The sequence below is a fragment of the Anticarsia gemmatalis genome, chromosome 1 (assembly GCF_050436995.1).
Source record: "Anticarsia gemmatalis isolate Benzon Research Colony breed Stoneville strain chromosome 1, ilAntGemm2 primary, whole genome shotgun sequence".
NCBI lineage: Eukaryota > Metazoa > Arthropoda > Insecta > Lepidoptera > Erebidae > Anticarsia > Anticarsia gemmatalis.
Window position 1 is genome coordinate 8,624,258 of NC_134745.1, and position 27,374 is coordinate 8,651,631.

A 27,374-nucleotide genomic window follows, 5' to 3' on the forward strand; every position below is an offset into this window, starting at 1 on the left:
TGCTCTTAAATTTTCATGAAGTTACATTCATGGCATCGAGTCTGTTGACTTTTACTTTGTCTAAATGCGTTGCGTATTTGGTGAGAGAACATCATAAAATAACCGAAAAAAAATCACATTACATATATTATTACCGTTCACTAAAATTATAAAAAGCAGTCTAGAAATTAAATACGGTTTGAGAATTTTAGCTTCTAGGTTCTAGACAGTAGTTTTTGCGACTGCTGGCCATGAAGGTTAAATTGCCCATGTCAAACAGAGGCAAAGGGCTATTGAGTTTTCTTATTTTCTATTAGAATACTCTCGAATTGAACCTAGGGTAAGGTTCCCGGTGTATAAAAAATAGTGTCATATACCGAAAATACCCATTCTCGCTCCATTATTACACGGGATTAACATTTTAAATGGTAAACTGTGAGTGTATTTCAAACACTTCTGACTACACCTTCTAGTGCTATAGACATTAAAAGAAACTACTAGGGTCACAAATTTGGTTCAAAGATTGTTTTAATTTTCACTTATTCAGATAAAACACAATGGTTTAAAATTATATAGTAACGTAAAAATGGGCTAATTCACCGAAAATTGTTGCCGTGTTTGATTTTAAACGTTTATTGTGATAATTTACTTGCGTTAACGGTAAACACCAGAAAATAATGCTATAAATAGCATATTTATAGCATGTAGCATGTTACATTTTAGTACAGATGCCATCCCTACGTTATATTTCGCTAGATAGCTGGCAGATGGCAATATGGCTGTAGCTTTCGAGTTTCGCTGGCAGTGCGCGGTGCTCGCATCATTTCCAGTACTGAAGTAGTATTTCTGACGGCTCTAAAGTTTCGTTTTTCATTTTTTTAGTGGTTATTGTTTCTGTTTACCTTTATGTTACTAAAGTTTTGTGGCAAAATTATTGATATTTCATTTCCGTCGTCACCAGAATTTATTCGACGACAAAATGGCGTCGCTTGACAAGATTTTACTGCAAAATATTTTTTCGCATTTTATTCATTTATCATAAAGATATGCTGAAAAATACAATATCGTGTGTTTTCTTAGGGTTTTTCTCTATGAATTAACTGTTTTTTCTTTGCTTTGTTCATTAATTATATAAGAAACCGTGTATTCCTTGTATTTTCTACAAAATGCACTTGGTAAGTAATTTTACAGCTTTTTTGTGTATTGTTTTAGTGGATTTATTTATTTTATTTAAGTTTAAGAGCTTAAAATAGTGATGGAACGTTCTAGAAGTCATGGGTGTGGCCCTGAAACAGGGTGAAATTTTAAGACGTAATTGTGGATTTAAGGGTTTTTGTGATTGTTTACAATAGAATTTGCTGTTTTTATGTATGAAAACATTCTTGTCCCACGAAAGAATGTGTTTTCTATGATTCTTTGTTACGTAATCTTTCTATACTAAGTGGTGAAAATGATTTTGAAGAGGGACCCATTTTTGCAATTTAGCTTTGAAAATTGGTCTTGCTTAGCACTGCCTATGAAGCTGCTGAATTTGGAGGTTATGTCCAGCTTTAGTACTCAATATCTATTCCATTGGCAAGAACGAACTGACATATTTTCTCAGACAAAGCAGCTGCATTCAGGAATTTAATTTTTTTTGGTTTAATTTGCCATATAGGGTCAAATACAGACGTTTACCCTTTTGTTTTGAGGTTATGTTTAAGGTTTTGAGCCAATAATATTGTTGTTTTGTGTTCAAAGGCTCACAGGCTAGAATTACTTTATGTGCTTTCAGTATTTGTGACATAAAATTGTGTTTTTAATTTCAAAATTAATGGTGTAATTACCCTATAGCTGAGTACTTTAATTTAGAATTAAACACTATATTTATTGAGCAAAGATTATTCATGTATACATAAAATCATTACCTATTTGTGGTCTAGAATTTTTAATTAAATATTTAATTAAATTGCTTTAAATTTGATTTTACTAATTACTGATTGAATAGTTCGCTAACCCAAAAATATTGTGTCTGAGATTTATGCACTTAATTTGTGCAGGTTATTACAAAATATTCATTATACATTTTTATAGATCCACATTTGTTTTATGATCATTGTAATTAAGTGCCCTCAAAAAAATAAAAACATATTTTGTACATATTTGGTATCATCTGCTGTGGCTATCCTAATCCATCAATTGGTTTCAGAAGGGTTTCATGAATGAATCTGGAAGTGATTCTACAAGCGAGAAAGGTGAGAAGAGTGATTCCAGTGGCTCGGGTTCAGGAAGTGAGAGGTAAGCTACTTTTGATATGGTCTTCTATTTCTGTCTCTTATTTGTTTATGTAAAATTATTTTATTTGACAGTGAAAGTGGGACCAGTACTTCTGGTTCAGGAACAGAAAGGTCAGGGTCTGAAAAGTCACTGGACCGATCACATCTCAGCGATGACACAAAGTCATCACCAAAGCACAGTAATGCCAACTCTTCAAAATCTGATCACCACACTGATAAAAATTCTTCGGATGACTACTCCCCTTCCAAATCAAAATCTAGAAATAGCCATGGGAAATTGAAATCTGATCTTTGGGAAGATAATCCAGACATTTATGGCATCAGAAGGTCAGGCAGGTCTCGTAAAGAGCCAGATAGACTTAAATTAGCTGATAGTGATTCTAGTGAAAGAGGCAGAACTCACAGCAGAAAAAGTAGAAAAAAAAGGTAGTACACAAGAACAGCTTTTTGGAACTCATGGGCTCTCAAATTTATTTTAATCATACTCTCATATTTTAGTGATTCTTGGAATTCAGACTCATCAGAAAGTGATAGTGACTTAAAGGGTTCTCCACCCCCACCCTCAAAACGACCAGGCCAAAGAAGTGTACCTCTCAGAAAAAAGAAACCTACTAGAAGAAGATTCACAAGTGAGGAAGATGAAAGCTCAGAAGGCAGTGATGATGAAACTAAAAGGTTAGTGTCATAACTTTTGTATTGTTTTTACTCCATTACAAATCTTCAACAATTTGCTACTATTTGGGTGTACTGCACAATGGAACATAAACATTAAATTAAAATTTGGGGGCATATTATGACAACTTATAATATACAAATATACAATTTATTTAGAAAGACTAAAGTATATAACTTTAAACTGTATTAAACATTCTTTACTAAGGAGTAGCGCATACTATTTGCATCATAGCTTTAGAGAAAACAAATATTGTGTATAATATTATAAAAAAGAAGTATTTGTTTAAAGATTTATAGGTACTGTTTTATTCTGTTCTGAATGTTTCCTATTAAACTTCTACATTTTAAAACCAATATAACTCAAATCTATCCAATAATTCTAGAGTTTAAATGACACAAACAAACAACAATTTCTGTTTGTACACAAGGGAAATGATGATAAATTCTGCTCTTTAACGTGGAAAAAATAACAAAACCAAAAAAAAGACAAATATTGAGAAGAGGGAACAGGGTTAGAGTAGATAATTTGTTTATAATTTTAACAATAAAACTATATTATTACTCTATCTAGAGTGCACTAATATAAAAATATTCTTATTTTATTAAATTTTTATAAAACCTTTTTTTTGGGTGAATATTTTAATAAATTTCATACAGAGGTTTGGAATTTATTAAACTATAATTAGATAAAACATATATTTTTTTGTAGAGTGATCTAAAACTAGATGATGAAAAGCATAACTCTGTAAAAATATTTTTTATTTAATAATGTTTTTTTTTATTTAAAAAGAAGCTTTAAACTAAATACATATTAAACTCGCCAAACATATGTTTAAGGGCGAGATACGCTCTTATCATTAATGCTATACCTAACATTACAAAACCATTTGAAATTATCTAAACTATGTTAACTTAATTAAAATACAAATAAAATATTAAAAGAATCTATGAAAAAAAAAATGTTTATGATCATTTTTTACTCTAAAAAGATATCTCATAGTTTATTCTGAAGACTGTAATAACTATCTCTAGGAACTCTCTTAATCTACATTATTAAATACTGGAGGTATAATATACTTATTTGTTCTTTGGCCGTAATAATTAGTTAGGCTTGACAAGTTTCTGTTCTGACTCTTCTAGTACTCTAGACACAAATAATTATTAAATAGGGAGATTAACAAAAAATCTGTATGACTGAAACATGTGTGCCAAAACAAATTAAAGTTGGCGTTATTGGATAAAATCAGGTTTTGTAAAAAATAATTGGGGGTCAATATACGATCGCGACACCAAATATTTAGTAAAATGTCAATTACAAAACGGCTAATAACACCAATACCAAAACAGTTTAATAAAAAAAACTGAGGAACATACAAAAAAATCAATCTTACAGAGTAAAAAATGGTCAAGCAAAGGAACTTTATTTTCTATAGTATGTTAAAAAAGTAAAAAAAAGTGTAGAGCGAAAAAAAAACACATTAAAAAATATTGCTGTAAGTAAAAATGCACAAAAATGACAGGCATTTAAAAATACCTTAAAATCAGGCACTATTTTGTGTTTTTTATTTTGTTAAAAATAAATAAAAAACGTGCCAATATCAAATAGAATACATTTGCAATTTTAGTTTCCAGTAAAGATAAATAATTTAAACTTTAATAAAATAGATATATTCAAAGTGATTATAATAGTTATACCAAAAAATCTACAGTAAAGTAAAAAAAAAACATTTTTTTTTTCAGAAAAATCAGGATATTCTAAACAAAAAAAATTCAATTGATACAGTACATACCCATAATAGTTTTACAGTAAAAAAAAACATTTGTTTACATAAAACATGTCTTATAAAAAAAAAATTGGCAAATGAAACAATTTTTTTTGTAATTAGTTACTTTTTTACAAAATATTTTTTTTATTTTGCTAAAACAGAAATTAATAATTCAAAGACTCTTTATAAATATGTCATAAAATTGCCGAAATAAAACTAGTAACATAATAAAAATATACAATGAAATTATTGACAACAAATCAGATGTTGGAACTGCTTGTTATTATGTTTGTGTGCTGAGTACAACAAAATGGCCGCGGCCTTATTACACAATACTGCAATCTCTTGCGTGTAAGACTCACTAGATGGCGCCCTAATTGGTGACGTCAATGCCGTATGACTTGGCGGCACTTTCAAACTTACCTTTTTGTTATAGTAGGACAGCAACGCGACGTACGGGTGCAGCTGTTAGTTACAAAGAAGCAAGTGACGAACAAACCGATTCCTCCGATCTTTTGGAAGTGGAAGGTGTAGATGGTGAAGCGGAAGCAGAGCCTGAGCCTGAAGATCATAGTGAAACAATAGAAAGGGTCTTAGGCCACCGTCGTGGCAAGAAAGGAGGTAAATCATCGCAACAGTATTATAATATGTTTTTATTTTTCAGATATTTATCTGAAAGATAAGAACTTTGAATATAATGTTTAAGATTTTAATTTAGTGTTAACTAATCCAACACTTCAGTTTGCATTTTGGTGCAAATATAATGTTAAATTTTAGCTAATGTCTTCTTATCATTATGCAGTCACTGGAAATGTGACTACAGTTTACTATATAGAAGAGAATGGAGATCTTAATGAAGGCTGTAATCCTGAAGATGATGAATCTACTGAACCTCAGTACCTGATTAAATGGAAAGGCTGGTCCCATATACATAATACATGGGAGTCTGAGAGGACATTAAATGAACAAAAGGTTAAGGGTCTCAAGAAGTTAGAAAATTACATAAAGAAAGAAGCTGAATTGTCATGGTGGAGGCAGCAGGCAGGTCCTGAAGATATAGATTATTTTGAATGCCAAGCTGAGTTGCAGCAAGAGTTAGTGAAAACATACAACAATGTAGAAAGAATAATAGGTGAATATTTTTGTTATTTACATTTTACTTTAGTAATATATCTTGTTAAATGTTTGTATGTAAAAAACGAAATGTTGTACTTATCATAGACACAACTGTTTGCTTTAATAGCGGAACAAACACGGGAATTAGAAGGTGGTGGGACTGCCCATGAATATTTTTGCAAATGGGAATCACTTCCTTATGCTGATGCAACATGGGAGGATGCGATTTTAATTGAAAGAAAATGGCCAGAGAAGGTGGAAAATTTCAAATATAGAGAAGCAGCTAAAACAACTCCTTCAAGACATTGTCCTGTTTTGAGAAGAAGGCCAAAGTTCCATCAAGTAAAAGAACAGCCTGAATACATGGGAAAAGATTCTGTAAGTTTTTCTATATGTTTTTCCTCACGGTTATAAACTACATGGCTACTTGTTATTGGGATGGTCTTTTGTAGATATGATCTTCCAGAGAACATACAACTTTCACAGAAACATTTTTTTGGTTGTAAAACACAATTGTTACTAATAGATAATAACTGAGCAATTTAAAAATTGGGTTTTAGTTAGTGACAAATGTACACTGCCTGATAATAATAAGTAATAATTTGCTCTCAAATACAGCTGCAGTATAGTATTTTATGATGAGGATCAGATTATGTAAATATATGTGTTGCTTATTCAGTTTCTTATATTGACAGTCTAAATATTAACTCAAGGTTTCTCCACACTGATGTTTAAATAGCGTATTTGCTACAACGCCATCTGCCGATCCGTGCTAAAACTAATTGGATTGGTGTTACTACCAAGTGCTATCAAGTTCCAATGGTAGATTGATGGTGGCGCTTTAAACAACTTACAAAACCGTACTCTTTGGTTGACCTACATTTACTATCGAATGTTTTATTGTTTTATATTGCGTTAAAAGAAATAAAGAAGATAAAAAAAACAATAAACGAATAATATTCACTCTATCATTTTCACTTAGTAGTTTATATATAAACAACTATGAATCATACTCTCATCTCTTGAATTACCTACTTAACATTGCAATAGAATTGTAGTACTTCAAAGTACTATAGGTAACCATAACTTTTAAACTCTCGCGTTGCATGTTTAATGTATAATAGAATACAGGAATTAACGCGAACACGCATTTTACCTTAAAATGCCTAACGTTTCGGCGCAGGTTGCACTCGCCGTGGTCCCAGGCAGTGCAAGACCACGGCGAGTGCAACCTGCGCCGAAACGTTAGGCATTTTAAGGTAAAATGCGTGTTCGCGTTAATTCCCGTATTCTATTATATACTATAGGTAACATCAATAATAACAAATATACTTAGTTCACAAACTTTTTTATTACAGACTTGTATACTGAGAGACTATCAGATGGATGGTCTGAATTGGATGATACATTCCTGGTGTAAAGACAACTCAGTTATTCTTGCCGATGAAATGGGTTTAGGTAAAACTATACAGGTATGTTGAAATTATTTTCACAACTTATTTATTTATCGGAAAACCAGCAACAACAACAATTAAGCAGTTATTTTAAACAAGATTTAGACAATTACAGGTTTAGACCACAATATAACATTTAAAAAAATAACATTGATTTGTGGATTAACTTAATATAATTCAAATAAATGTTACAATTCAACAATAAATATTCAATTTTCCAATGTTATGTTTGAATGGAATTACCGATTAGGATCTTATTGAAAGATACCTTCGATAAATATCTGTTATATTTTGAGTCTAGTATTTAATTTCTAAATATGTTTTTTTCCAGACTATATGTTTCCTGTACTACCTCTTTAAAACACAACAGTTGTATGGACCATTCCTATGTGTTGTGCCGTTAAGTACAATGACTGCATGGCAGAGAGAATTCCAACAGTGGGCGCCTGATATTAATGTTGTTACATATATTGGTGATCTCAGCAGTAGAGATATTGTGAGTATTTATTATTATTCTCTTAGAAATTAAGTTTGACATAGTTGTTTTACTATATTGGTGTATGTACTTGTTTCAGATCAGACAATTTGAATGGAGTTTTGCTAGCTCTAAAAGACTGAAATTCAATGCTATCTTAACCACTTATGAGATTTTACTCAAAGATAGACAATTCCTAAGATCTTTTAGTTGGGCTTGTTTGTTAGTTGATGAAGCACATAGGCTGAAAAATGATGACTCATTATTATACAAAGCACTGAAGGAATTTGATACAAATCATAGGTTATTGGTTACTGGTACACCATTACAAAATTCTTTAAAAGAATTATGGGCCTTATTGCATTTTATTATGCCTTACAAGTAAGTTGTATTACACTTGAATTATTAATATTTAGGTTTATTTATATTAAATGATGGCTATTCTAATAATATATGTTCACTTTTTTAGATTTGAATCATGGGAAGAGTTTGAAAAAGACCATGAGGACGCGGCTACTAAGGGTTATGAAAAGTTACACAAGCAGTTAGAACCATTTATATTAAGAAGGCAGAAGAAGGATGTAGAAAAGTCATTGCCAGCTAAAGTAGAACAAATATTGAGGGTAGAGATGACTTCTATTCAAAAGCAATATTACAAATGGATTCTAACTAAAAACTATAGTGCCCTTAGGAAGGGAGTTAAAGGTTCTATAAATACATTCATTAATATAGTTATTGAATTAAAGAAATGTTGCAATCACGCCCTCTTGACGAAGCCTGAGGACTTTGAATCGAGAGCATCACTAGCAACCACCGACGCAGTAGAGGTATTGTCCCATTTTTACTTGAATCTTGTCTTGAATTTGTCCTAAACATACCTATTCAATAACAAATAAATGTTTGATTATTTCAGAAATTATTAAGAGGCTCTGGAAAACTACTACTTTTAGATAAGCTACTGTGTAGGTTAAAAGAAACGGGACACAGAGTGCTTATATTTTCTCAAATGGTCAGGATGTTGGATATTTTAGCAGAATATTTACAAAGGCGGCATTTTCCGTTCCAACGACTGGACGGAAGCATTAAGGGAGAAATAAGAAAGCAGGCTTTAGATCACTTCAATGCTGAGGGGTCTCAAGATTTCTGTTTTCTTTTATCCACACGTGCTGGTGGTTTAGGAATCAACTTGGCAACTGCTGACACTGTTATTATATTCGACTCTGACTGGAATCCACAAAACGATTTGCAAGCACAGGCTCGCGCACATCGTATTGGACAAAAGAATCAGGTGCATAAACTTTGGATGTGTTTAATTCAACTACTGTTTGAACTCTTTGTGTCTAACTATCTAATAATTTATATCTACAGGTCAACATTTATAGGCTAGTCACTGCCAGATCTGTTGAAGAAGACATTGTCGAAAGAGCAAAAAGAAAAATGGTGCTTGATCATCTTGTCATTCAACGGATGGACACAACCGGGCGTACTGTTCTCAATAAGCGTGAACCGTCTGCAACAAGCGCTAACAATCCATTTAACAAAGAAGACTTAAACGCAATATTGAAATTTGGTGCTGAAGAGTTGTTCAAGGATGATGATGAAAATGATGAGGAACCTGTCGTAAGTGCTTATGTACTCTTTTGTCTAAGTTTACAATATGATTATTTTATATTATATTGTTATTAATTTCTATTTTATATTGCAGTGTGATATTGATGAAATCTTACAACGCGCTGAAACCCGTGACGAAGGTCCTTCAATGGCGGGTGACGAATTGCTCTCAGCGTTCAAAGTAGCTAGTTTTGCATTTGATGAAGATAAAGCTGTGATGGAAGTTAAGAAAGAAAATAATGAGGAAGAAAGCAAAGACTGGGTTTGTATTTAAAATTTAACATTATGTACATGAATCACGACGGCTAGTGACATTGTTTTTATTCCCTTTAAATATTTGATTTATTTGCAGGACGATATCATACCAGAAAATGTCCGGAAAACAATTGCCGAGCAGGAGAAAAACAAAGAAATGGAGGACTTGTACTTACCCCCTAGGAGAAAGAATCTTCAAGCTAATAATGCTGACACTGGTAAGTTATTGGAACAGCCATTAAAGGCTTTGACTTCGAGAGAGTACTTTCATATTGCTTGTTTTTTTTATATTATTGTTTTTCTCACGTATTACGATGTATGGTATTTTACAGCCGACGGTGGACGTAAACGTCGCGGACGTGGGTCGCGGGACGGCGGGGACGGCGCGGACGGCGACGGTGACGCCGAGAGCGATGCGTCTGACATCAGCGCCGACGACGACCGGCCCAGAAAGAGGGGCCGCCCGCCTGCCTCACACAGGGAAAAAATCAAGAACTTCACTGATCAAGAGGTGTGTTGAAATATATTTTAAAAAAAGTCTCATAATTTTTTGATAGCTTAAAAAAGTTTACGCAGTAGTACTTGAAGCATCTTGAAAAATTTAAATCTATTAAAATTCGAACCGATTTTCTATAAAGGTCAGAACATTTTAACAAAACTTCTTTTATTATCTTTTTAGATTCGAAGATTTGTCAAAAGCTACAAAAAGTTTTCGGCGCCCTTAAAGCATCTTGACAGTATAGCGTGTGATGCAGAACTGCAAGAGAAACCATTAGCTGAGCTTAAAAAGTTGGGAGAAATCTTACAAGAGCGATGTAAAGCTGTTCTAAACGATACTTCGGAACCAGCAAGTAAGTAATATTTTTTTACAATATGAAGATATCTTATAAAAGAAGTACTGGGGAACACTTTATCTATACTAATCTATACTAATATTATAAAGCTGAAGAGTTTGTTTGTTTGTTTGTTTGTTTGTTTGTTTGAACGCGCTAATCTCAGGAACTACTGGTCCGATTTGAAAAATTCTTTCACTGTTAGATAGCCCATTTATCGAGGAAGGCTTTATTAGGCTATACCTATATATCATCACGCTACGACCAATAGGAGCAGAGTACCAGTAAAAAATGTTACAAAAACGGGGAAAATTTTCGCCCATTCACTAATGTGACGCAAGCGAAGTTGCGCGGGTCAGCTAGTTTATGATACAATTATGTGGTTACAGATGAACAAACAGAAGGAGGTCGTAAGAATACAAGAAAGACGTTCAAGTTGGGAGGTGTGCCTGTAAATGCGAAGACGCTTGCCGCCTGTCAGGACGAGCTGGCGCCTTTGGACGACTTTCTACCGGATACTAAAGAAGAGAGGCTAAAATGGCAGTTAGACTTCATGTAAGAATACTCTTTTATTCTTCTTTGAATTTCTACTTTCTAATTAATAGAAGATAATTGTAGTCTTAACTCATTTTTCGTTATAGGACAAGACCAGCAAACTTTGATGTGGACTGGAGTGTTGCAGATGATTCTAAATTACTAGCAGGAATATACCAATATGGAATGGGGTCGTGGGAAGCTATAAAAATGGATTCATCTTTTGAAATAGGAGACAAAATTCTGACAAATGAAGACAAAAAACCTCAAGCAAAACATTTGCAGTCTCGCGCAGAATATTTGCTAAAGCTTATAAAGAAATTGCTCGATCAAAAGAATGGAAAACAAAAGCAACGAAAGCCTCGTATGAAGCGAGGAAACAAAGAACCTGTCACAAAAGATATTGTTGAGGATGACGCAACTTCCGGCGACGAGAACAAAAAGACAAATAAGACTGGTAAAAATGATAAATCGGATAAGGTAAATTTATTGTTAACTATTATTTTCACGTTTATTTAGTCATGTTGTATGTTTCCTATAACTAAACTCTCTTTTCTTGCAGGGTAAACTCAAGCTAGAAGATGTGTCTACACATGATGAAACATCAAACGATAGGAAAGACCGAGAAAAAAAACGAGGAAGGAAGGATGGTAAAGATAGAAAAGGCGCCAAGCCAAGGAAAAAACCGGCCGGCCCAATGCACTTTACTGCCAATAACGAACCTCGTGCGCTCGAGGTTCTTGGCGACCTTGACCCCTCTGTTTTTGAAGAAGTATGTTGTTTTTTTATTATTTATTTACTTGCATTATATACGTAAGCATTGGTAACACGATGGTATTTTTTATAGTGCAAAGAGAAAATGCGACCTGTGAAGAAGGCATTACGCGCGCTCGATAATCCAGATCAAACATTGTCGGAATCCGAACAAGTTTCCAGAACGCGAACTTGCCTTACTCAAATAGGCAATCAAATAGACATTTGTGTAGATGCGTATCCCGATCCTGAAAAGAAAGTGGAATGGAGAAGTAATCTCTGGTACTTTGTTTCAAAGTTTACTAATTTCGATGCCAAGCAACTCTACAGGTTGTACAAATATGGATTAAAGAAAAACGAAGGGGGGAAAAAGGATGGTAAACACAAAGAAAATGTTAAGGTTAGTAACGTTTTTCGGTTCAGTTTTTAATAAAATATCTTTATATTCGTAAGACAGTGATTGTCATATTAATATGTGTTTCTAATTTGTTACAGTCTAATAATAAAAACAATCATAATGCAAGTAATCATCTTAAGTCCTATAAAAAAGATGCAAAGCATGATGACATAAATGACAAAAAAGATAAAAGGCCCAAAAATGATAGAGATAAATTGGACAAATTGAATGACAAAATTCCACATACATCCGGAATTAAAAGAAAATTAGAGGAGGGAGAGTGCGACCCGGAACCCAACGAGAACAAGCGACACGAGAGGTAAGCGGTCTTATCGTTTTACATATTGCGTTTACCATTCCGTCCAACACTCACGTACTCATTTCACTCGGTCACCTCGCTTCCTCATTCTCATCATCGTTATAATATCTCTCGTCGAGTCGCTAACCTCTCCCGTGTCGCTCACAACCATTATCGCTTCTTACATCCCTGCAGACATAAACACAAGCACAAGGATCGCAAGGATAGGGATAGAAGCCTGAAGCGAGACGATTTGATGCACAGAGAGCGGAGCCGGACGGAGCGCGAGCGCGACCGAGACCGGGAACGAGACCGCGACCGGGAGCGTGACCGCGAGCGAGATCGGGACCGGGACCGCGAGCGCTCCCGCACGCGCCGGGACAGCGGCGGCGGCGGCGCTCGCTCCCGCCCGCCCTACGCCATGGCGCACCCGCACCCTGACCACCCCGCGCATCCCGCGCACCCCGCCTGGACGCCGCCCGCCTACCCCGGCCCGCGCCAGTACCGCGCCGACCGCACACCGCGCCCGCACGATAAGAGAAGGTGACTATGATTATGCTTCTTATTCGATTTTAAAAGAAATGCAAAATAAAAGGTTAATCATGACTAATGCGAAAAGTGTATTTGTTAAAGAGACACTTGGATTTTATTTAACTCTATGTTTCGTCACCAGCAGGTACGGTTTCGGTGGTATGCCGGGCGGCCCGTATAGTGGGTACTATGATAGTGCGGCGATGGCGGGCGGAATGGGATTTTCGGCCGTGCGGCCTTACCCCGACGAGTGGCGGAGCTACACGCAACCGGAGTACCCGTACGACGAGAGGGACTATGAAAGAGAAGTTTACAGAAGAGATTATGATCGACGTGCACCGCCCACTTAACGTTGTAGTTCCGCCACTCTTTGTAAATATCGTTTGTATTTAATTTGTAAATAGATAGTTCGTAGAGATCTCTTTCCCGAGAACGCTGGTTTAACCGTGAAAGTGTAAAGTTGTAAGTGACAAAAAGTGCTGTGGTTTTTATCTATGTGATAAGCGAAAGCGCATCGATTTGAAATGAGACATTATTAGTGACATTTTATAAGTAAGACTGTATGTATAGCAAATTTATTTATTGCAGAATCTGTCGATTAATTGTTAATGTACAGAATTAAAAAATACCATTAATTTTATATTGTTCCAATTTTTGTCGCAGTCTTAATGTTTTTTTAATCTCTAATCCAATTTTCTATTTATTTGATGCCTCATCATCGTTATTAATAATTGTAACTTGACAGAAACAAGTGATATAAATAGTTAGTAGTCAATGTACAAAATTTAGCTATTGTTAGTAGGTTTGCATGTAATTCAAAATCATGTGCAATTTCAAATGAATTGTGTATAGCTTAGCGGAAGGGGCACATAACTTTGTCATTGCATTTTAGCAGTGTACAGGAAAGAGTTTTAATTTGTAAATTCGTTTCTCATTTTGCGTGCATTTCCGAGTCCCGATATGACTCGTACAATCCTATTTTTATACATTATGTAAAATCTTATTCTCTGTTACATGCAATTGTGAATGTAATAAGAGTGAAAACGTCTTATGGTATATACCATGATAATAAATAAACATATTAAAGTTGAAATATGTATTTTTATTCAAATTTACGGTGTCCTGTGATATCATTGCTATTGTTATAATTAGGTATACCGAAGTAAGTAAACAACTGCAAAGGCTGGCCCAGTACGGCCGTCGCACACTGGGGAAAGATGTATGGAGACGATACCCAAAATCACATTTCTCAAATGTGGGTACTTCGAAAAAAGAATGATATTACATCAAAGTTCACATTAGTCTACATCAGTTAGCATCCATATTATCCATTTAAAGTTTATCATTTTGTTTAGATATTGCAGTGAAGTTAGTGTTTACTGTAATTATTACATTTGAAATTTTTTGGTTGCGGTCTTTAGAAGCTCATAACATTTTTTCTATAGGAGTTACTTTAAAACTAAAACATGTCCAATGAAGAACAAGGTCAGTACTATTTGAAATTAAAGTTAAATTGATTAAATATATTGTGACAGCCGATTTATTAGGTTAGTTTTCTGATTTTATAGTTTTCTAATAAAAAAGGCGATATTTATTTTTTGCGCAAGGTTCTTTTAAAACGAATTAGTGTTTTAGATACTTTAAACCCTCCTTACTAAGAGACCATACTCAAAAGCAAAAGCCTATTGCGCAAATTAACATAATTTAGATTTTTCGGTATCACTTTTTTGTCAGGCGTATAAAGATTTTCTTAAATCTTTTCAGATATGCCTCCTAGAGTACTATTGACTCGAAAATCTTTAGTAGAAGTGTTTTATAATAGTAAATACAAAACATTTGATAGAAAATTTGAAGAAATTATAAATTACGTTGGTTCTAAGACTGCTTGTCCTGTCCGATTCCAATGACTCCTACAATGCACAAAATTATTATACACGGTCCTGAAATCATAGATCACGCCTTACTTCCCATTGGACAACTCAGTCAGGAAGCTCAGGAGTCGAGAAATAAAGACTTTAAGACATACCGAGAGCGTTTTAGTAGAAAAACTTCCAGATTAGAAAATCTCATTGGTATAATGAATCGCTTATTTATAATATCTTCGGATCCGATAATGAGTCTGATGCGTAAAAATCACCAAATAAGCAGAAAATCCTTCGATCCGTTATTGATTTATTAGAAGAAGAAAAAGTGATGCTGTTCCACTATCATAGTTGTATAGTGCTATAGGATAATATATGTTATGTACTTACAATATTATTATGTATACATGTATATTTTTTGGATGAATGTAAATAAATATGCTATATTTATTTAATTAAAATTGAATAAAATTTAGATTAAAAATAGGCTGTACGCCATCGACATCGCTTAATTCTACTTTTCAGTCTACCCGAAGGTTGTTGGTATGAGTAATAAGACCGTGCTTTGTACTAACAACATTTGTAAGACTTGTTTTTTGTAAAATTACATTGTGCACGATAAATAATAAATAAATAAGTAAAAATTTTACATGTAATTAATTTTGGGTATCGTCTCCATACATCTGACCCCAGTGTGCGTCGTAGTAATATGGACATTTTATATAAAAGATATCCATTTAGGATAAAATACGGCGTAGTTAACTAAAATAAGCTTAAATTATAAACCACAGAATCATACATTAATTTTTACACGCCACAGTAATTTTTATTATCAATTTCTCGCTAGAAAACATAAAAGAGTGATGGAAAGTAGAAAGACCACTAAGAACGCTCTTGCTAAACAACTAATTAATACTCCTGTATAAATTATAAACCATAGTTTTTTCTTGCCTGTCCGATATCGTGCCATGCTATGCTACATAGTTAATTGATAAATTGATACATTGTCATAGATCTAATAGCGCAGTTTATAAACATGACGTGTGCGATAAGTTTTAATAGCACCGACTGAACGGTAAGTTTCTATCTGCTTCTCGGTGCAGTGTATTAACAGTAGTACACTTTTAGGTAAAGAACTAGCGGTCGTTACAGGACGTACGTCAGTGGTTTACGTACGTAAATTGAATACATATGTACACACGCAGCTAACTGTCTAGCAGCAGGCAGATATACATAATATCTATATGGGCTTTCAACGTCACACCGAGCCGAATTATCCTATTTGCTGCAAGCAGACTTCTGCGCATGTTCGAACGAGTTCATTCAGACAAGTGCTACTTATCTCAGCTTCAGTAGCCGTACAACGACAGGGCGGAAAGAGCGCTCGGTTTGCTGTGACATGTGAAGCAATAACAGACACATTATATTTTTACAGTTTGTAAATATCTGAACGTGTTATTTGTTTATAACGTTTTTAGTTATCATAGGAACCTCAGAGTATTAGGTGAGTAAAAATATCACTGGCTCTCAGTTAAAACCACGTATTGAGATGATCTTATTACTAATTAAGTTTACTTGAAAATGTAAGCAAACCTAATATTATTGATCGTGATATTATTGTCCAGAGAGCTGATTCTGCCTAGTTAGTTTTGTGTATTTTGTGGAGACAGTTTATAGTGGTAATGTATTGTTTATAGTGTGAGTATATTGTGTGATGTTGCGACGAGAGGCTAAGAGCGGCGAGGCAGCCAGACAATGGTGAGCGCGTTGCTGGCGGTGCTGCTCGTGCTAGTGGCGGCTGGTGACTGCTGTTACCTATTTCCCAGTGGTATGATCACAGCTACTTATACCTTTGAAAATATTACCGTAGACTGGTTTAAAAGTTGATTAGGGATGTAGAAATAAACAATACATATAAGATATATAGAGTGATCTATTCTTTTCTTTGTGTCATTAAAAATTCAGTAAGCAAACTAACATACAAGCAGCATAGTGATGCTGCCCTTTCTTTGTCCCCTCGTACCATTGTACAACTGAAAAGGCACTGCACTGTAAAGAATTTAATAATTCAAACACAATGCAGTGAAAGCAGACGCTTACCTACTTCGGTTCATATACCTAAACATACCTTTTTACCCTTTTTAAACTAGACTCCTGGCATATAAATGATCTTGAATACATCTGGATTTAATTCCCTATAGACGTACCGGACCCGTGTCGTGGTGTTACTTGTGGTCCCGGAGCCTTGTGTCGACCGACTCCCGATGGCAGATCTTACAACTGTGAATGCCCGAGCTCGTGCCCGAGCTACGGCGACCACGAGGGCTCACGGCCGCTATGTGCCAGTGATGCTCGCGACTACCCCGGAGAATGTGAGATGCGAAGAGCTGCTTGCGAATCTAACACTAATATCACTTTTAAATATTATGGTAAATGTGGTGAGTACAAACAGATTATGAAAGATACATCGATACGAATATGCTCTGGTCAAACAATTGCTTAGAAGTAACATTCGAAAAAACTATTGGCTACCTAAACATGCCTCGAATATAATTTATAGCAGATTTATCGAGAGTTACTATTTGTTGTTACAGTCTTCTTCGCCCATGATGTACCTGGGTACAATATTGATAATTTATCTTTAAAAACGTGTTTGAAATTTCAGATCCATGCGCTGGAGTAACTTGCCCAGATCCTGAAGTTTGTCAATTAGACGAACGTCGTGCACCATCTTGTCGGTGCGCTGAGCCGTGTCCACTCGAGTTCTCGCCCGTGTGCGCCTCCGACGGCAAGACCTACTCCAACGAGTGTCAGATGCATCGGGAGTCTTGTCGAGCAAGGAAGCAGTTGAAGATTGTGTTCAAAGGACAGTGCAGTTCTGGTCAATACCAAATTTTGATATACTCAATACAAAAAAAAAATGTTACAAAATATTAAACGAACTGTTGCATAGCTTTTTAGATTTCTTTGTTCAATATACGTTACGTTGGTGTCAGGAGTGAATCCGTGCGCGGAGGTGGAGTGTCGGCACGGCGCAGAGTGCCGCGTGGAGGGCGGGGGCGCGGTGTGCGCGTGCGGCGCGGCGTGCGAGCCCGTGCTGCGGCCCGTGTGCGGCTCGGACGCGCGCACGCACGACAGCGACTGCGAGCTGCGCCGCGCCGCCTGCCTGCTGGGCCGCGAGCTGCGCGTCCTGCACGCCGGCGCCTGTGGTCAGGGCCCATAACTTTTTATCTAGTCTTAATTTTTTTGGATAGGATACATAAATAGTTGCAGATTTCTCCCTCTTTCAAGAAGATCAGTAGACCTTAGCCATAAGCTAGAATATAGGTAAGGCAGGATAGTGTACCGGCCGTGTTTTCTTTAGCTTTTTTCTGACCTACCTGATCTTAAACCTCACCTCTCAATTATCATTGTTAGAGTTTGATAACGGTATAGGGACTGAAAACAGTAAGGGGTTAAATATTAGATACTAGTATATATTTTTTTAATGGAATGTAACATTGTAGGATCAAACGGCGTATGCGCGGACCGTGTGTGTCCGCACGGCGGCGAGTGCGTGGCGACGGGCGGGCGCGGCGTGTGCCGGTGTCCGCGCTGCTCCAACGAATTTGCGCCCGTCTGCGGCTCTGACGGGATTTCCTACGGCAACCGATGCAAGCTGCAGCTGGAAGCCTGTCGACACAGGAGAGACGTGCAGGTCTTGTACGACGGACCTTGCAGTTAGTATATTGCACTTTTATGTGTCTGGAGTTTGGAGTTTTCTATTTCATCATAGTGTATAGTCGAGCTACAGTTAAATAATTTTGCAGACGGATGTGAGAACAAGAAGTGCGAATTCTACGCGGTGTGCGAGAGCGACGGCGTTTCTGAAGCAAGTTGTGTCTGCCCAAAACATTGTGAGGAGGGAACAGTAAGTAAAATTTTCTTAAAATCATATATGGTAAATTCCTTGGTCTCTAAAAGCGAAATATGATTTAATTCTCTATAGTGACTGAAAATTAGTCGACAGGAGTTCGCTTCAGTAGTCTGCCATTGCCACCATTCTCATATTCAATTGGTTATCTCCTTATACTTCACTAAACGTGTGTAATTAGTTGCTATTATTCTTAAGGAGACTGAAGAAGTGTGTGGCTCTGACAACAAAACGTACAGCAGCGTATGTTCTCTAAGAGACACAGCTTGCAAGGAGAAGAGGCGGCTTCATATCAAGCACATGGGATCCTGCGGTATGTACTCAGAAGATCTAAGCATCGAATAGCATTAAATATTTCATAATCGCCAGTAAAAAATTTAAAAGCTAATTTGACGTTTGACGATACGAATTCATTATTGTGGTATTGAAAAAATGTGCTATTGATATTGTCTCAATACAATAAACCTATGTATAAGCTTTTGCACTTATGAAACACAATAATCTGGAACACTCGAGGATGTAATCAAAACTACAGCAATATATTTAATTTCCCCGTATATAGATATGAATCACTATGTAGATTTGATATACTGTTATGTAAGATAAATTCTCTAAAGCTCTTAATTCCTGCAGTTGACTCCAATAACCTGCCAATAAATCAGTATAACAAGCTTATTGCTTGATTTACGATACAACTGGCTAATGTTCCTTAAACCATAGTTTAATGCTCCCTATCATTTTGATAACCACTTGTCTACATGTTCCTGTACCTCGATTCTCTACCACTATCGACTACCGACAACCGGCTAGCTATCGAATCGGTTGTCGGTAGTCGATAGTAGTAGAGAATTGAGCTACAGTACGTCGATTCTCTACTACTATCGCCTACCGAAAACCGACCTGTCATCGAGAAATTTTGTATGAAAATCTTATCAGCGCCTCTGACGGGTGTCGTAGGAAATATTTTGGCAGTACATTCTACATGTCAAAATGTCGATAGCTAGCCGGTTGTCGGTAGTCGATAGTGGTAGAGAATCGAGGTACTGGTAATCGATGCTTATGACGCGTACGGAAAATTACCTTACGCTTAACGCGTGGGAATTTATTATGTGCAAATTACTCGGCTAATGTGCAAGACGCATAAATTTTGCTCCTTCCATGTGTTTTGCCACTTGCCGTTTAACGGACTGTGGTATACGGTAAGCGCGTTAATGCGAATTTTATGTTCAGATTATCACGTCGCAGTTTCTGTAGATGTATTGTATTGAAGAACAATTATTGAGAATCTTTTTCAATTGGTAGTTTCTGAAATATACTTACTTAAGCAGTTATTTTTATATTTTATGATTTTAGTATGCCAATGTCAAAACAAATATACATACAGTAATTTTATATATAGTATAAAATTAGTTCAAGTCTATGCACAAAAGATGTAACATTTAAGGTGTGAATAAATTATGAATAGAGGTTATAAAACGTCCGATTAATTGACGATTGGATAAAATACCCAACATTTAATACCTAAAATACTAACTTATTCTATTTAATTAATTATACTATTCTTGTAAATGTAGAATCATGCGCGGAGGTGGTATGTCCGGCGGGCACGTGGTGCGCGCGCGGTGCGTGCGGATGCGCGGCGGCGTGCTCGGACACCACACGAGCACCCGTCTGTGCCACCACGCGACGAACTTACCCCTCACACTGCGCGCTACGGCGAGCGGCCTGCGAAGCCAGGGCGAGAGGAGAACAACCCCCGGTACTGGCGTACTACGGAGACTGTACCGACGACGATAATAATACTACAGGTTGGTGCAAACTTATTTTTTTATGTAGTACAATGTTTTTTTTAATCTATTTTGGACATGCAGCCCTGCTCATAAGTCTTGACTTTTTACAAAGTGGGCTAGAACTCGTCTTTAGAATTATTAGAATTGCTCTTGTGTCACGGGGACATTACCACCATGCAAACAACGGACGCAAAGTAAAACTAGACCCGAAACGACTATTTGTGGATCGCACAAATAGTTGTTCCGTGTGGGAATCGAACCCACGACTACCCGACACATTGGTAGCTTCATGCCGATCTTTATCACTGACCCATGGAGGCACCAAGAGTTAGAAATGCTTCTGAAAATCCATTCAAACTTTTATTTTTACAAATTACAGACGGGAACAGATCATCAAAGCTAACTGATTTGAGCAACGAGATTCGCTCAGAGGATGAAAACGCGGAGAATTCGAGCGAGGCCGTCGGAGGTACTGCGGTGTGTGCGCGTGTACAGTGCGCTTATGAGGCTACGTGCGCTGTGGACTCTAATGGACAACCTAGGTGCGTACAACATTGTTTCACTAACTATATCTATTGCTCTTGTAAAGATTGCTCTGCTAAAGACATAGAAAACTTCGTATATTTTCAAAACCATACAATTAACGAAAGCTATAAGAAAGTAAAAGAATACAATTTTATTACCTTAGATTACACCGCAATTCACGGCTCTCGATCTCGCATTAGTTCCTCCAAGATACGCTAGGGGCGCTGATTACATTTCTGTGCTAAAATTCTTGACGTCTTTTTTTACTGGTAGGACATCGGCCTTTTGATATTGCTATCTGTTACCTCTTTAGATACCCCAATTCCAAAGGACCCTTACCTAGCAACCAACATTATGTCATACATGATTTTCATTGTCATAGATTTATTTTTGCTTCAGATGTGCTTGTCTATTCGACTGCGCGGCTGCAGCGGCGGCCGCGACCACTTCGGCCCCGGTGTGTGCGTCCGATCTGCGTTTGTATCCAACATTGTGTCACATGAAGCTTGAAGCGTGTCGAAGGCAAGAAGATCTAAGATTAAGACCGCTGGCTTTGTGTCGAGGACTTGAGGTAAGATACGATAAATTGTAACGTCACACTATTCACAATAGATACTAGTCCTACTTAGGTACTTGTTGAAATGTAAGTAGTAGCGGGACTCTCTACTTTCAACTGCTCAGGGTTTGTCGTTTAAAATGTCCTTAAAAATTAGTTCGCACGACGCCCGCTAGTGGCGCTGCTAAAATTTTCATTTTTTTTTTATAGAAAGCTGATAGTCGATAGTAGTAGGAAATTGCCCCTCTGGATAAAGGTGATCGGAATATGATCAAGATTAAGTCACGTTTATTTATGTAGTAATGAATGAACTTACTAAACTTCATTGCTTAAACGGAAAATATCTATCTCTCAGTTTCGGCCATGTGGAGACGACGAACCACTAACAGACGCGGAAGGAAGACCGATAGACTGCGGCGGAGGTCCTCATCGTAAAGATTGTCCCGCTGGTAGCTACTGCCATCACACTGCGAAAGCGGCACGGTGCTGTAGGAAAGGTATGGTTTATACGACATTTTGTTTTTACGTCTAAAATAAGAGACAAAAAGAGATCAAGAAGAAATATTGTAGTTTTAATTTTTATATGAAATCAGCTCTTTTAGCATTTAAATCACAATGTTAGGCATGTAAAAGGGGCTATTCTATCGGACATCTGTGACCGTGAAACTTTCAAGATGTAAGCTACCTATTTAAGGCAATAGTTTGTAGTATACGAATAAAAACTATAAAACCGCAAATTATTCCTAAACGAATATTATCACTAGTATCTCAAAACTGGATCTTGGTCTTACAAGAACAATAAACAAAATCAGTGCACACCGAACTAGCCGTTAAACAACCACGCCAATGTAATAGAGCATTAACATATGCATGTAATTTCAAGCTTCCCAACGCATTGTTATGTTACGAACAGCAATTAGCTAACAAGCGTACAGTTACGAATACAAATAGAAGCAGTGCAAACACGCATAACCGCATAACCGATGTATACGATCATAATTAAGTCAGTACCCGTTCGTCAAAGCACCGGTGAAAATCGAACTACAGAAAGTACGCAATGTAAACAACTGAGAACTGTCACAAAATGTATAAAGTACAGATGTTTATAATATAAATTATGAAATGAGATTGAAGACAAATGCCTGATCAAAAATAGTAATTACTTAACAAAAAATACATTATTTTAGTATGCAACGATACGTTTGTAAAATTGCAACTGCTTTGCAAAATACTGGTAATTAAGACTGTGTGATAGTAATTACACTGAATGTTTGCGGGGCTGATCTTACTTTAGTAAACGAGAAAAAAAAGCTAGTAAAAATTCAGTTATTAAGTATATCTAATGTAAAAGCGAAATCATATTTCGAAGAAAAACGCGTGAACAACGTTATTGATTTCGCAGCGGGAAATGGTTTTAAATATGAATTCATTAAACACTATATTATCAATTATTGTTTTCTAAGGCGTGTACTTGTTAACCCAGACACGGTCGTACTTTAACAGCATATACTGATGAAAGTGTGGACAAGTTTAAGTGTACCTCAGATGAAGCGTGACTTCTGTATGCATTTATTTTACGGTCACACTAATATAGTTGTTTGCATAATTTATTTAGAAAGTTGCATTGCTCAAAGACAAATAAGTGTTATTTACATGTTTGAATGATCTGTTTATGGTACGTGAAGTGAAAGACATTACTGGCTGCTGTGCCGGATGTGAGCTAATCAAATGTCGTTGTATAATTAGTTAAAACTGTAGTAGTAATATGATTGCAATTGTGAAATGAATGTGTATTGCATGTATTGATAACGATTTTCTGGTTTGCGTAACTTTGATTTAATTTGAAAGAGCTTTATTCTATTTGTAAGAGATAAATAGGGATAAATATCAAACTTAAGCTGTCTTCTTTCCTCGCTGTCTCTTTCCGTTAACACCACTACGAAAAGATAGCGATATTATTTAAGCTGTGAGATGGTTTGTCTGTTTTTAAAGTTGTCACATTATACGTAACTGTAGGATAGGGATAAGCTACTAAGTATGTAAAGTAAAACTTGCAAATCAAAATTAACATGTAGACACACAACATACGTCAACATACTTTTTCTTTCTATAGATAAAACGGTTGTCGAAAAGAAAGGTTGCCAGGAATCATGGCACGGTTGCTGCGCGGACGGCGTGACGGCAGCTCGAGGTCCGGGCGGCGCCGGGTGTCCAGCCGTGTGTGGCTGCCACCGACTGGGCTCTGTTACTGAACAGTGCGATGACACAGGCCAGTGTGTCTGCCGGCCAGGGGTCGGTGGTCTCAAGTGTGATCGATGCGAGCCTGGCTACTGGGGCCTGCCCAGAATTGGCACTGGCCATACTGGCTGTATACGTAAGTATTTCAGTATAATGTTGAGAACGTACTGCTTATGTGTGAGGCGTTACATCTACATTAATACAAGTTCAATCTCAATTAGTATCCATTTCAATCAGATGTTTTAAATGATTAGAAGGGTTTCTAAATGTGCCTTTTTGTTGATGGTGATTTCTTTGACAAGGTAATAAGGTTGTATCACAAAAATGCTTTAATTTTTGCCGTTTGTAGCGTGTGGCTGTTCAGCGTTCGGTTCAGTGCGTGAAGACTGCGAGCAGATGACTGGCCGCTGTGTCTGCAAGCCGGGGATCCAAGGACAGAAGTGCACCGTCTGTTCCAACCACGAGCATACTCTAGGACCTAATGGATGTTTCGACCGTAGGTTCTTTATAATACCGTGCTTCGTTCTGTAAAGTTTGTCAATAGTCTTACTGATTCTTTTGTCAACAGCTGAATCGACCCAACTGCCGGCAACTAACTGCGAGCATATGACATGTTACTTCGGAGCTCACTGCGTGGTTCGCAGCGGACTGGCGACCTGTGAATGTGCCACAACGGAATGTCCACCGACCGATGGGCCATCAGTGTGCGGTAGTGACGGTCGCACATACCTTTCTGCTTGTCACCTTCGCACTCACGCTTGCAGGACTCAGTCGGACGTGGTCGTGCAGGCATTCGGGCCGTGCAGCGAGGAGACGCCACACGTTCGCCGAGGTAGTCGCTCCGGTAGATCCAACCGCTCGACTCACAAAAACCCCGACCTACACGAAAACACCTCACTGGAACCCGATAAAACATCGCTCAAAGATTTTGAATATATCAAACACCAAAGCTCAAACTCACTGCAGTTCACCGACGCTTCCGTAGACACGAGCGATAGCGGCAAGCCTGATAGCCCTGAACCCGAGCTGACGTGCATCGACATCCTCCCACCAGTCGGATATCGCTAGAGTTATATGCTAGTTCAGTAGAATTTGTTTTAGTAGAATATTGATTTAATAATATTCACATTTAATACACTTCAAATGATACTTCGCAGAAAAAGTCTACACTCATTCTAGTAGCGTCATAGAAAATACGTACCAAGGAAGTTGTGCTAAGTCTAACAAAACTAGGAGTCAAACGTTGATCGAAGAAGTAGAAGAAGAATTTGGTTCGAATGAAGTAGAAGAATATTCAGTATATGAGGAATATATAGAAGAACGTAGTAATGAGATGTATGAGGTGCCGTTGTTCGACGGTCACGCGAGGATGACGGCGCGAGCGAGGCTTCCCGCTAAACGCTTCGACATTTGGGCTGAAGTGTCTGCTGTGTGCGGCAGAGGCGCGTTAGTAAGTGCTTCCGGGACGAGGGACCATTTGTGGCTCGGTTTTGTGGACAACAGAGCTGTATTACGTTGGGACGCAGGGAGTGGACCTACGGAACTGCACACTGGGAAGACTAAAATAGATGGTAAATCTAAAATATCAGCGAGGAGGTATAAAAAGGATGCGGTTTTGAAATTAGGATCATCGTCAGCACGGGGCTCGTCGCAGGGACGTATGAGTTCTTTAGACATCGATCCTTACATTTATATTGGTCATCCACCGGACAATGTTACAAAGTTAGTATATTTTGTTAAACTTTCTTTAAAGTAATTTATTCAACAGAGTTAAGGTAACGTTTTTAACCGTGTGCAGATTGTCCGGCGCGTCAGGTATTCCCGGTTTCGTGGGTTGTGTGCACCGTCTGCGGGTGAGTGGCAGGGACCTGATCCCTCCGTCCCGAGGGATGACGATCACATCGTCGGGACTGCGATCTTGTACACCGCATAATTTGGCTCGATTGGTATGTCCTTGATGGACCACTCTGTTCCTTCCACTATTCTATTAGTTTTACTGTTAAAGTTGTACGATATATTTTAAAGTGTTGTTATTTAGTACTTTTAGGTTCAGTTGCACTGAGTAACTATGTATAATCATAAACTACTGGCAAACAGACAGCTAAGTGTTTGTAGTAAGAGGATTTTATGTTTGGCTTGTAACTAATTATCGTTCTTGTTACACATAGCAATAATGAATTTCAATTCATTCATAAAACCTTCTTGCTACAGAGATTTAACAACTTGTTTGTCACTGCTTATAGTTATCTTTACTTAGTGCAACCGTAGCTCGATTCTCTACCACTATGAACTACCGACAACCGGCTATCGAGAAATTTTGCATGAAAATCTGATCAGCGCCTCTAGTGGGCTCTGTGGGAACTATTTTGGCAAAACATTTTAAATGTCAAACTCTCGATACTCGACAGTACCGATTGTAGAGAATTTCGCTACCGTTCCCTGGTTACTGATTACATTATGTTGACGGTTATAACTTAATTTATGATACAAAGATACTGTTATTGTTACAAAATTTTCATTTAAACAAACTAATTAGTGTTGTACCAAAAGTAGCTGTTCCAATATACGTAATAATTACCTATTTATAAACGTTCACGTACTGAGACTACTACCTATCTACTTTCTATATTATACCTTGCAATGTGATATTCGTGTAACTTGAATTTCTATCACTTCTTATACTGTAACATATTGTTATCATTAACATATCTAAATCTATGCATTTTATAATAAATTATCTCCTTTTATAATACAGTTATTTGAAATATTTTTTAACTGTTTTTATTTCAAACCTTTTACAAAACATAATATTATAATTATTAAAATACCACATGAACGATTAATTAAATCAATTATTTAATCTGGTTTCGAATACCGGTAAAGAAAACAATATGAAAAGGCTTTGTGCGAGCTACGATATATACTTAGGCACATAAGAGGAGATCTGAATATAAAAATCATCCAAAGTTACATAAAAATAAAGAAAGAAAAACTGTGGGTTATGCAACCCTTGGCGCGGTCATTCCATAGATGGGTGACCGCATAATGGTATTTGAACTGGGCGTCTTCGGGCTTCGGAGGGCACGTAAAAAGTCGATCCCGGTTATTCCTCTTTGCTTTCTTTTTTTTTAAATTTTTTTTTGTTTTTTTTTTTAAAAGCACAACCAGACCCGAAACAATTATTTGTGGATCGCACAAATAATTGTCCCGTGTGGGAACCCACGACCTCCCGACGCAATGGTTGCGCCGTGGTGACCTAAACCACTGCGCCACGGAGGCAGTCAATTTCTATATTCTCTATTAAGATATCAGTCGTTAAGCCACGTCAAAGGCCTTCGGGCGGCTTGAACAACTTTGACACTAGGTTGACCACTAACCATACGATAATAAGAAAACCATAAGAGGAAGAAGTACTAATCTGATGATAATTGCGAGGAAATTTATAGTACTTAAAGGTTTCCACAGAAACAACTTATTGACAACTATCGAATATGAAACCTTATAGCCGAATTGATCTGTAAAATTGAACTAAAAATA

The 27,374-nt window shown here is 36.9% G+C and overlaps 2 protein-coding genes across 10 annotated transcripts; both read left to right on the forward strand.

Moving 5' to 3' along the window:
- Nucleotides 1–745: 745 nt before the first annotated feature.
- Chd1 (chromodomain-helicase-DNA-binding protein 1) lies at nucleotides 746–14,046 on the forward strand. Of its 7 annotated transcripts, none has more exons than XM_076117258.1 (24): nucleotides 746–1,154; nucleotides 2,168–2,256; nucleotides 2,328–2,681; nucleotides 2,754–2,930; nucleotides 5,133–5,317; nucleotides 5,499–5,828; nucleotides 5,940–6,190; nucleotides 7,171–7,284; nucleotides 7,598–7,762; nucleotides 7,842–8,122; nucleotides 8,211–8,568; nucleotides 8,655–9,029; nucleotides 9,110–9,361; nucleotides 9,447–9,614; nucleotides 9,705–9,825; nucleotides 9,940–10,118; nucleotides 10,287–10,458; nucleotides 10,830–10,995; nucleotides 11,082–11,454; nucleotides 11,537–11,746; nucleotides 11,822–12,127; nucleotides 12,223–12,443; nucleotides 12,618–12,965; nucleotides 13,099–14,046. In XM_076117258.1, the coding sequence occupies exons 1-24, from the start codon at nucleotides 1,146–1,148 to the stop codon at nucleotides 13,301–13,303; spliced, it is 5,409 nt and encodes a 1,802-aa protein (XP_075973373.1). In that variant the 5' UTR covers nucleotides 746–1,145; the 3' UTR covers nucleotides 13,304–14,046. The 7 variants fall into 7 exon arrangements, with proteins under 7 accessions (XP_075973373.1, XP_075973365.1, XP_075973382.1 ...); XM_076117250.1 differs by having other exon boundaries at nucleotides 5,136–5,317; nucleotides 13,096–14,046; XM_076117267.1 differs by having other exon boundaries at nucleotides 5,136–5,317.
- A 2,113-nt stretch (nucleotides 14,047–16,159) lies between these two features.
- Nucleotides 16,160–26,606, forward strand: LOC142974780 (agrin-like). Of its 3 annotated transcripts, none has more exons than XM_076117297.1 (17): nucleotides 16,160–16,319; nucleotides 16,513–16,643; nucleotides 17,017–17,253; nucleotides 17,481–17,696; nucleotides 17,812–18,024; nucleotides 18,322–18,534; nucleotides 18,625–18,725; nucleotides 18,927–19,041; nucleotides 20,303–20,536; nucleotides 20,898–21,060; nucleotides 21,443–21,614; nucleotides 21,955–22,096; nucleotides 23,713–23,973; nucleotides 24,187–24,333; nucleotides 24,406–24,669; nucleotides 24,995–25,559; nucleotides 25,636–26,606. In XM_076117297.1, exons 2-17 carry the CDS (start codon nucleotides 16,571–16,573, stop codon nucleotides 25,793–25,795), a joined length of 3,276 nt encoding a protein of 1,091 aa, XP_075973412.1. In that variant the 5' UTR covers nucleotides 16,160–16,319; nucleotides 16,513–16,570; the 3' UTR covers nucleotides 25,796–26,606. The 3 variants fall into 3 exon arrangements, with proteins under 3 accessions (XP_075973412.1, XP_075973429.1, XP_075973420.1); XM_076117314.1 differs by having other exon boundaries at nucleotides 24,406–24,546; XM_076117305.1 differs by having other exon boundaries at nucleotides 18,930–19,041.
- The last annotated feature ends 768 nt before the right edge of the window (nucleotides 26,607–27,374 follow it).